We start from the raw sequence: 11,565 nt of genomic DNA, 5'->3' as shown, positions 1-11,565 counted from the left end.
GCTGGCGCCGCTGCTTACGGCGACGACCCACGGCGGTGAAGGGAGATCCGATGTTGTTTCTGAAGGGGAGGAAGATCTCCGGTCCTGCAGGCTGCTACTCGATCGGTGCTCGTGGTGAAGAAAAGATCACGCGAGCAGAGAATAGAGAGAGGGGATCGATACCGGACGAACGGCGTTAAGAGCTCGAGATGTTGTTTCTAAATTTTTTGTTTCATTAATATTGTCACTTACTTTTCTTAAGAGCTGAAACAACGAAAATATTGTGCTGAGCCATGGAGCAGCCGCACCTATGCTCAACAGCACATACCTTAGAGGACCTTTTATGGGGATCAGTGCCTGGCACGTATAGCAAATGATGGCGGGAACCATCAATAGAAGATTAAATAGACTAGGCGCATTAATAAACCTACAGAAGGCTAACAACGTATGGAATAAATTAATTCACTTGCCTCGGGTAGCGCGAACACTGTATTCAAGTAACTGCACTGTTCACACTTCTTTATTACGCGTTCATGCAATGAACTTTATGACCACTTACATAGCTACAAGTTTCTTAAAAAAATGCTACAGGTTAGCACACCAAAATATGGGCCAATAGCTCCTGTGCGATACATCTGAGGTGAATTGGTAAGAGTGCGACGTTGTTCGAGCGAATGGCTGTGGTGCGACAATTTTGAGCAGGTAAATAGCCCACGCACGACATGGCTGTTAAACTGAACTGATGCCCTCGTTAGCTGTTGGGGGCTGGACCCACCACTTATCCACGTAAGCGCGGGACCCACCACTTGTCTACTCGCGGGAACCACCTCCTCGCAGCTAGAAGAGACGAGCGCCCGTGCCCGTCCGCCCGCCGCCGCCCATTCATCCCCTTTCCCCAATCTTTCTTTTGTCCGGCGACCTAGCGCAAATGTCTACCTCCTTCGTCACGCACTCAAAATGACGACAGTATGGACCAGTGCTGCTCCAAATCTGCATGCATACTTTTGAAAATTATTTTAACACACCGGGAGCCAAATGGCTGCCTCCAATTTACATGCATGAACATAATAATGTTTCTTAAACACTAGGGATTGGCTCATGTGCTACAGTATATTGATAAGTGTGCCAGCCCACCAGGTTAAAAAAAGAGCCTACGCAGGGCTATGGGCAACTTGATGGAGAGATGGATCAAGGCAAACGGTACAAGATCAAGGAATTTTGAATGCTGACGAAGCTCGGATCCACATGAAAACAGTACTAGATCAAACGGTGCCGAGCCTAGGTTCGGGTGAACCATGGTGCTGAACTTGCCCTCTCCTGAAACAATCACTACTAGAATCGGCAAGGTCGACCAGTGCTCACTTGTTTCCTAGTTCGTTTTATTTATCGACAACACGAGAAAAGAAGAGGAAGCCGAGTTCAAGGTAAAAACAACTCGGCAATGACACAAGACTCGGCCAACAAGCATCTTTGACGAGTATGGAATAAAGAACTCGGCAAAGAGGTAGAACTCGACAAAGATGGTTCTTATAAAGGAAATCACTTTGTTTCCACCGACTGATAATAAGCACTCGTAAGCCGCCTCCTTCGCATGACGCGTGTCCAGCGTGGGCCTCACCACTCGCAGGCCTCATCACGTGCCTTTCATTCTCCATTGCAGAAATCTTATCTCCTCTTCCTCTCTTCCTATCGTCTCCTCCCCATCTCACCGAGGCAGCAAGCAATGCAGCATGTGTGTGCACGGAGACGCCGGAGGCGATGCCTAGCCGTGACCCGATGCGAGATCCCGCCACCCTGTCTTTTCGACGCTGCGGGAGGAGCCTCCGCTGGCGAGCGGCGCTGGCCGCGGGCACTGCTAGGCAGTGGCTCAGCTGCTGCTAGCCTGCACGAGCTGCTCCATGGGGCAGGCCAAGTTCCAATAGCCCCGAGGCCCCGGCGAGCGTGCAGAATCAAGCTGCCGCAAACCCAGCGTTGACGACCACTGCATCGCAGCTACGGCGGCGTCATTGCCACTGCATAGTAGCTCCAACTATCGGTGCATCGCAACTCAGTCGCGTCGTGGCCGTTGCATTGCAGCTCCGGCGACGTCGACTTCCGCTGCATTGCAGCTCCGGCGACGACCGCTACATCGCAGCTCTGGCGGCGAAGCTCCGGCAGCATCGACTCCTATGGCCACTACATCACAGCTCCGGCTACGTCGTGACTGCTGCATAGCAGCTCCGGCGGCGTCGACGACTGCTCCATCGTAGCTCCGGCGGTGTCGTGGCCCCTGCAATGCAGCTCTGGCGGCGTCGAGGACCGCAGCTCCAGCAGCATCGACTCCGATGGCCACTACATCACAGCTCTGGCGACTGCTGCATCGCAGCTCTGGCAGCGTCATGGCCGCTGCAATGCAGCTCTGGCAGCGTTGAGGACCGCAGCTCCGGCAGCATCGACTCCGATGGGCACTACATCATAGCTCCGACGGCGTCATGGCTGATGCATAGCAGCTCCGACAGCGTCGATGACCGGTGTCGCCGTGGCCGCCGCAATGCAGCTCCGGCGGCGTCGAGGACCGCAGCTCCGGCGGCGGCGTGGCCATTGCATCGCAGCTCCGGCGGCGTCGACGCCTGCTGCATCACAACTCCGACTGCCGTTGCATTGAAGCTTCGACGGTGTCGGTCCACTGTGGCCGTGTTGCCGGTGGTAGCTGTGCTTGGAGCGCGACAGGAAGCGCTGCATGAGTGGTGCCGCTACGATGTACTCGATCAGACGGTTATTAAGGCGGCTGATAACTGCGAGATATAAGCCGGCTTACGCCTAGCATCCGCCTCTTATAAAACTGAAGCTAGAGAACTTTTTGCCTGAAATTAACTAACTTTGATTTGGTAGAACCTAACGTGCTTTAACTTTGGGTTCAGACGCTGAACATACAGATTTTATACAAGTAACGGATGATGAGGGATTCATCTTTAGTGCACCACATAGCAAATGCCACAAACATGCCAGGTTTGTGTGTCTTTCTTTTTGTTCCTTTTAGTCCTTTCCATAGCTGCCCAACTCTCATTTGCATCCCTAGTCCCCATAGGTGATCCTAGGCGAAGCTTCTTGCCATCTCATTCAGAGAGCATACAAGAAGGAGAGTAGCTCGCACTTGAGCATGGTTTTGCAATGTTGTAGGTGGATAGCCGTGTCCACTTCCCGGACCAACCTAGCACACTATTTCACTACAGGAGTATTATATATGGAATTTATTATAGAAAACTAGTATAATTAAGTTTAACACAGTAATTCAGCAATCACAAGTTGGGCCTTAATTTGTACACACGTCAATGTTATTTCCATGCCATCGAACACTGGGATGTATTTCCCATAAACATTGCTGGTTGCAAATGCTTTAGGCATCAATCATGGTACAATTGCTTGCCCGTTCAAAAATGATGTGACTCAGTTCTGCAATAGTGTTCTTGTCTGCTAATTACAGCATCATGGCTGATTGAATGGTAGCGAGGGCGAATCTCTCTAACATGAGCATGACCGAAATTAGGATATCAAATATATATATTTTTTGGAGCGAGGGACTACGACTCCAACACCGAGTCGATTACGCACAAGCCGCACAGGCACAACCTGTATACAATGATGTGTATGTAACTCTTCACGTACATGCATCTGAACATCTCTCATCTGAAGCACCTCCGATCCCCTCCTCGCACCTTGTTGAGTAGTGAGAGCGGTTGCTCGAGGCCAACCCTCGTGCCTGCGCTAGCTCAGTGATTAATGGCCCGCGAGACACGACGCCGCTGCTGATACAAGACTAGTGGAGTCGTCGACGACTTGTTGTTTCACGAGCCTTGCCCCTTGAACATGAGTGCTACGAGCTCAGAGGCTATTGCACTGACTGTTGAGTTCAGGAAGGTGTTTGAGCGGAAGGGCACCCCAGGGACGTGGAAAGCCACGTTGCCTTCTTCCACCATGCGGTACATTAGCAGGCAGGAGAAGACGTCTGATATGGCCACGGATGCACAGAAGTGGATGGCGACGCTGCATCTTTCGTGAAAAGATACCATGAGGCCTATAATATAAATATGCTTGGTGAAACGTAACCCCAAGCCTTCTATATTTTGGTATACTCCAATATCTCATCCTCTCTCTATTTATATGCTCTTCTTAGTACTCAACGTTAATGGGATTTAGAGTCGACTAAACATAGAGAAACACTTGGTATTTATACCACTAGGATAACTCATAGCTATATAGAGTAGTCATACGACTCAGGTGAACCTAACTAACTTTGTCATGCAAAAAGTCATTCATATATAGCCATGCATGTAACAGTCATACAACTTCTATGCTCAACAGATTTGCACAAAAGCACATTGCATGCATGAGAGAAATAATGAAAGAAGCAACCTGATGATACTTTGTTGAAGATAAAAATTATACTAGTCTCTTACTACATGAACAACACATCATGTGCTTCAACTTTTGCTCCTGTTCTCTCAGTGTTCAACAAACGAACATGGAGTGAGCAATAGCGACTCAAGAGCACTCCTCTGAGTGGAAACAATTTCTCCCTTAACCGGCCAACATGTGGTTTATGTGTCCGTTGGTGAAAATCTTTGGGAAAAAGCCAATGAAAATCTTTCTGGTGGTCCATAGCGCCCTTTCCTATACGGGTTATGACAAAAACACCTGGTTTATGACCACTTTTTCATGGTGATTACGAATCGAAATTACTATGCGGACGACAGCATCCTGGCCGAACGGTGGACGATGTTGGATTGAACGGCGTTGTTTAGTTTAGCTGTACTCGTGAACGGCTTGATGTGTTACATCGTCTGAAAATCGTCCAGCGTTGTCGTCTGTGTAGCAAAGCTCATTACGAAAAGAACATTTAATCCCTCATCTACTCCATACATCTTTCTCCCACTACTTCTAGTGTGTATTTTGCCTTTTCCAGACTTCATTGACATTCAACAACTACGGTTCAACACATTCAGATTCGTACAGCCATAGGACTTGTACACAGATATGTAAGTGCACATAGAAAGGTTAACGTTCTTTAACGTGACCAGGTCAGATGAAGTAGCTACGCTGTGGTGTACTCCGTGTCAAAGAAAAAAAAACGTCACCAGTACTAGTTTGAACTAAAAAAACATGACACTTATTTTGGATTGGAGAAGGAAGTAGTTATCTTCATCGACAGTCCATTGAGACTTAAACGAAGTCTCAGTCGATGTTATATTCGTGAGGTCTTAAATGAAGATTCCTATAAAAAAAATCTTTTAATTTTATTTTTCTTTTTATATATGTTGTGTCACTAGATTGAGACTTGGCTAAGTCTCGGTCGACGGAGATCTAGTCACACCCTATCTTCGTAGTCTCAATCTCATCTACATGAAAACTTTGAGGAAAGATGATGTTTGACTCGTCGCGCATCGCGCCCACTAAGACCAAAATTAAGGGTGTCATCCCGGGCAAGGAGGCTCGATGCTCGGGGAGGGTCGCGCTTGACGTGGTGTTCGGGACTCCCGACAACGATCGTCTGGAGCCATTAAGCTTCGAAATAGTCCCATTTTGGAGTGGTTACCACACTCTGTTAGGTCGAACCATGTTTGCGCGGTTTCATGATCTGCCACACTATGCGTACATGAAGCTTAAAATGTCAGGCCCAAAGGGCGTGATTACCATCTGTGTTAATCCTGGACGGCCCCTTGGAACCGAGTAGCAAACCACAACCATCACAGTCGAAGCCCAAGCCGAGGCCCTGGGGCGAGGAGCTATCTCAAGATGAGAAGAAAAGTCGACAAGGGCGAGATCATCCTCACGAAACGAACGAAGTCGACGTCCTTCAAGCCCGGCGACGACATTATCAAGTTCTAGGTCCATCCCAAGGATCCTACCAAGACGAGCTCGATAGGATCCGGCCTGGACCCCAAATAGGGAAGCGCGCTCCGCGAATTCCTCCGTGAGAGTTGGGACATCTTCTCCTGGAATCCTTCTGATATGACACGAATCTCAAGAGAGTTCATGAAAGCACAACCCGAATATATTTTCGTGGCTCCAAACAGGCGGAACAGGCCTTCCATAGGTTCTCGGAGCCCGAGCGTTAAGCCATGGGTAAAGAGCTGGCTAAGCTCATTGAAGCCGGCTTATCCGAGAAGTCAAGCACTCTATCTGGTTGTCAAACCTAGTCACGGTGTTGAAAAAGGACCCGTCTTTGTGATGATTTCAAAGACGTCAACAAGGTGTGCCTGAAGGACTTGCTTCCTTTGCCATGCATGACCAGATAATCGACGCAACGAATAGACATGACCTCCTATGTTTTTCTGGATGTTTACTCCGAGTATCACCAAATCAAGATAAAGGTGCATGATAAAGAGTCTACCTCTTTCATCACCCCGTATGGACCCTTCTGTTTCATAACAATGACCTTCAGGCTAAAAAGTGCAGGGGACACATATTAGCGGATGAACCAGACATGTCTGAAGTCGCAGATCAGCACAACCACGGAGGCATATGTCAACGACGTGGTAGTGAAGATTAAAAGAACTGACACCTTCATTAACAATTTGCACGAGACCATACAAATCATAAATTGAATTGAAAACAGAACGGGAAATTATTGATTGGGAAGGAGGTAGCTTCATGATTCCTATCTACTTGTCTTTGGGCAGGATGAGCTGCAAGCCGACTGGGGCGGTGCCGGTCTGGGAGAGCTCGACCAACGAAGGTAACCTACTGTATGGGAAAGATCAAGGACGAGGATGCGGGCACTGCGGACAACATCCTTCCGGCGTGGCTGCTCCCCCTCCTCGTCACCAATGCAACTTGACCGGTGACGCAGGCGGCCTAGCCCTCTTCCGCGGCAAGGCCGACGTCGGCGATTATACGTGGCACCGCAGGCCCATGTAGATGCCTCCCCCATGTGTGGAGTTCATCGGGTAACACGGCTGAAGAGGCTGCTGCCACGACCACAACAAGCCTCCTACGTCGGACGCCGATCTGGTCGAGGATGGTGCTTGTTGCATGGTCGCCCCTCTCACACTCGTTGTTGTCCTCTCCTCAGATCCGGCGGCATTGAGGTAGAGAAACGAGCAGAGGAGGCCGTTACAAGTGCGTGCGACGCGGAGGACGTGTGCATGGAAGAAACGGACCAAGGTAGGCGTGGGGCACCTGTCCGATCAAAAATCCCTTATTTCTCGAGTAATGCTACAATCACGGACTTACGGGTTTTATGAAATGCTTACCTGGGCAAATCTAATTGGAAGAAAGTAGGGTAAGGGGCCAACACCGTCTGAAATTCAGGGAGAGGGGGGAGGAGGGAGTCTAGCCAGGAAGATTGTGTAAAAGGCCCATAATGAGCCCGTGAGTGTAGTATTATTGTTATTTCTCACTTTTTTTAGAAAAAACGCCACTACCATTTTATTAACTAAGTGGCCTCAGCCACAATAATGTCATGAATACCACAGGGAGGAATCGAAAACCAAATCTTGCACAACTTATCGAGGCAGCCATCCCTACTTAAGTTATGCGCCACACGATCGCGGAACGCCTAGCCCAACACACACGAAATTCATCCTGAGAGACAAAAGCTCCCTTAATCTCTTCTATGAGAGGCCCGTACCGGGATCTAGCTAGCTCCGTCCAAGATAAAGTTTGTTTGACGTCTAGATTGTTGTCTTGAGGACAGTCCTCTCCTCCAAGTGCCGGCTTCAATCGCCAGCTGAACACCACGCCGACAAGCCAACAACTTCGCATGTTCCGGACCCGCGAAGGATGGAAAAGAAATGGCTTGAACCTCCCACGAACAACTTACCCCTAATTGTGAAGTTTGATGGCGCCCATCGTCGAGGAATAAAGTCCATATACTCTACGTATACCTTATTTAAAAGGGAAACAAGTGGTCACAGGTAGTGTTACGTGGCGCTTATAAGCTGGTTGGTTCTCGTTCCGTCGTTCATCTACATCCACACGCCAAAGCAGACACCACACCCAGGAGCAGAGCGTACACAATTCGCTGCAGAGCAGAACAGATACGATACGACACCGCTCGTCGGCGCGCGCGATGGACGGCCGGAAGCAGGTGGTGCTCTACCCGTCGCCCGGCATGGGCCACCTGGTCTCCATGATCGAGCTCGGCAAGGTCCTCGCGGCTCGCGGCCTCGCCATCACCATCGTCATCGTGAGCCTGCCGTTCGTCGACACCAGCGCGAGGGGGCCTTTCCTGGCCGGCGTCACCGCGGCCAACCCCTCCATCTCCTTCCACTGCTTCCCGCAGGTCGAGGTCCCGCCGCTCGACTCGGACCACCCCGAGGCGGTCACCTACGAGGTGGCCGGCCTCTCCATCCCGCACCTCCGCGGCTTCCTCGCCGGCGCCTCCTCGGCCGTCCTCGTCGTCGACTTCTTCTGCAGCATCGCGCTCGACGTCGCCGCCGAGCTTGGCGTCCACGGGTACTGTTTCTTCACGTCTCCCGCCGAGGCCCTGGCTTTTTTCCTGTATTTGCCGGTCCTGCATGCTCGGAGCGCGGCCAGCTTTCGGGAGATGGGGGAGGAGCTCGTGCACGTGCCGGGGATCCCCGTGTTGCCGGCGACGCACTTCCCCAAGCCGCTCATGGACCGTGACGACCCGGCATACATATGGTCGCTGAGAGTGTCCCCCGACCTCTGCCGCTCCCAGGGAATCATCGTCAACACCTTCCGCTCGCTCGAGCCACGCGCGGTGGACGCCATCAGCGCCGGGCTCTGCACGCCTCCCGGCCTCCCGACGCCGCCGGTCTACTGCATCGGGCCGCTGATAAAGTCGGAGGAGGTGGGCGTGAAGCGCGGCCACGAGTGTCTGGCATGGCTGGACATGCAGCCCACCGCCAGCGTGGTGTTCCTCTGCTTCGGCAGCCTCGGCGTGTTCGACGCAAGGCAGATCAGAGAGGTCGCCATTGGCCTGGAGGCGAGCGGCAAGAGGTTCCTGTGGGTCGTGCGGAGTCCGCCCAACGACGACCCGGCCAAGAAGTTTGAGGAGCCGCCGGAGCCGGACCTCGACGCTCTCCTCCCGGAGGGCTTCCTGGAGCGGACCAAGGGCACGGGTCTCGTCGTCAAGTCATGGGCGCCGCAGCGCGACGTGCTGGCGCACGGCGCCGTGGGCGGTTTCGTGACGCACTGCGGGTGGAACTCCGTGCTCGAGTCGGTCATGGCCGGCGTGCCCATGCTGGCCTGGCCGCTGTACGCGGAGCAGCGGATGAACAGAGTGTTCCTGGAAGAGGAGCTGGGCCTGGCGGTGGCAATGGATGGATATGACAAGGAGGTGGTGGAAGCCGACCAAGTGGCGTCGAAGGTGAGGTGGTTGATCGACTCCGACGGCGGGAGGGTGCTCCGGGAGCGGACGACGGCGGCTATGCGACGGGCCAAGGAGGCGCTGGTTGAGGGTGGGGAGTCGAATTTGACGTTGACGCGACTGGTCGAGGGCTGGATGCTCCCTTTACGTGGGCAATGACGTGAGTTTGGCTGAGAAGAGATAGTGCGACTCATGGTCACCGATATATTTCCGGCAAAAGAAAAATACGTCATATTAATACTTGATTGATTCATGTATTTTGATCAGAGTACTACTAGATTGATGTTCATGACCAATAACGAAAGATCAGAGAAAAAAACACATCACGTTTATACTTGATTGGTTTGGCTGAGAAGAGATAGTGCAAGCTCATAGTCATGGATATGCTAGGGTCAGAGGGAAGCGAGAACTGTGAAATTACCATTAGCTAAATGTAAGTTGCTTGTGTTTTGATTCTGGGTCAATTGAATCTGCCACCATCACTTTGTGTTCCAAGATTCATGTTGTATGTTGTTTGTTTTGTGTTGTTATCGGCTCTTTTTTACTTGCAACTATTTCTGGCCAGTTGATTTTGCTTCTGCTTGCTGGACTTAAAGCTCGTTTAGCCTGTTCTCTTGGCCTTGTCCGTTTTGCTTTAGTGCTTGTTATCTTGTTGTTGTCGATGATTCAAAAGAGTCTCGAATGTCAGTTCTTTTACATCATATAAATTAGTACTCCCTGTTTAGAAAAATATAAGGCATTTTTTTGGTACTGCATAGGGCATAAAAACGTCTTATATTTTGTTACGGAGGGAGAGCCATATTCCTTTCAATGCTTTAGTAGTAACTATGTACTCTTCCTCTTGCTTGACTTCTTTGATATGTAACTCAGTGTTGTCTTTCTTTTCTTTCCTTTTTAGTCTGTCTCTCATTATTCTTTACAAAGTATTTTTGGAATCTTGGTGAGTGTAAATTTATATGCATATATATGTAAAATATATTAGAGTATGAAAATATATTATAAAAGGGGGGATTTCTATGCAAACTATGTGCAAATTTTATCTTTTTCATTTTTCCTTATATTTCAAATTTAAGAGTAATACCAACGCTGCTAATTCATTATTTCCTACAAAACATCTTTTATTTTATTTTTATGTGTGTATGTATAATATGTCTCCGCAAAAAAGTACTCTATAGTATGAGTGTAAATTATACTCCCTCTGTTCCATAATGTATTGCATATAGATTTTTAGAAAAGTCAACCTTTGTAAACTTTGACGAAGTTTATAGAGAAAATTATTTATATGTACAATACCAAATATATAAAATATGAAGCTACATCTTAGGATAAATCTAATGGTATATGTTTGGCATTCTGGATGTAAATGTTTTTCTGTACAAACTTGGTCAAAGTTTGAGAGGATTGACTTTTCAAAATATGTATATGCACTACATTATGGTACGGAGGGAGTACTAGAGTGTGAAAATTGCACTATTATATGTTTATACTTTTGCATATAACAAAATGTTTTTAAGTGCAAGTTTTTTTTATTTTCTTCATAAAGGGTAATACCAATGCCATTTATTCATTCTTCCTCAAAACTCCAGTTCTTTCATTTTGGTTTATTTTTTTATTCTTTCTTCTTTAAGAGTAATTTCAATGCCACTAATTCATTCTTTTAAAAAAAATACAAAAAATTCACTATTATATGTTTATTGTTGCATATTATAAAAAACTGATTTTCTTTGTATATTGTGTGTAAACATGTCATTATTAATATTATTGTATTTTTCTTTTCTTTTTCTTAAAGGGTAATATCAATGCCACTAATTCATTCATCCTTAGAGAACTTTTTTTGTGTGTTTAAGTATACTCACAAGTACTATACAATATGTGTATAAATTATATTAGAGTGCAAAAATGCACTATTGCATGCTTATTCTTCATAAGGCGCAATTTAAGTGCAAAGTTGTGTGCAACTTTCTTAGGTATTATTTCCTCATTTTTTTTGTTCTTATATAGGGTAATACCAATTACACTAATTCATTTTTTTAGAAAACTTAATTTTTGGATTTAGTTTTAGTTATTTTTCTTGAATGGTAATACCATGTCACTTATTTCTTCCTTGCTAGAAACTAATTTTTTGTTTTGCAAAAATTGTACTATTATATATGCTTGCATATTATAATAAAACGCAATTCCGCGTAAATTACGTGCATATTTTGCCATTAATTGTTGTTAAAGTTTTCCTTCTCTTAGAGGGTAATACAAATGCAACTAACTCATTCACCCTT

At 47.9% G+C, this 11,565-nt stretch overlaps 1 protein-coding gene across 1 annotated transcript; it reads left to right on the top strand.

The window, feature by feature from the left end:
• The first annotated feature begins 7,912 nt into the window (after positions 1 to 7,912).
• Positions 7,913 to 9,774, top strand: LOC123051298 (UDP-glycosyltransferase 88F5). The gene has a single exon (XM_044474144.1). The coding sequence runs from the start codon at positions 8,030 to 8,032 to the stop codon at positions 9,449 to 9,451; it is 1,422 nt and encodes a 473-aa protein (XP_044330079.1). The 5' UTR covers positions 7,913 to 8,029; the 3' UTR covers positions 9,452 to 9,774.
• The last annotated feature ends 1,791 nt before the right edge of the window (positions 9,775 to 11,565 follow it).

The sequence above is a fragment of the Triticum aestivum genome, chromosome 2D (genome assembly GCF_018294505.1).
Source record: "Triticum aestivum cultivar Chinese Spring chromosome 2D, IWGSC CS RefSeq v2.1, whole genome shotgun sequence".
Classification (NCBI taxonomy): Eukaryota; Viridiplantae; Streptophyta; class Magnoliopsida; order Poales; family Poaceae; genus Triticum; species Triticum aestivum.
Note: the sequence above shows the minus strand (reverse complement) of the source record. Positions and strands in the feature narration are given on the sequence as shown.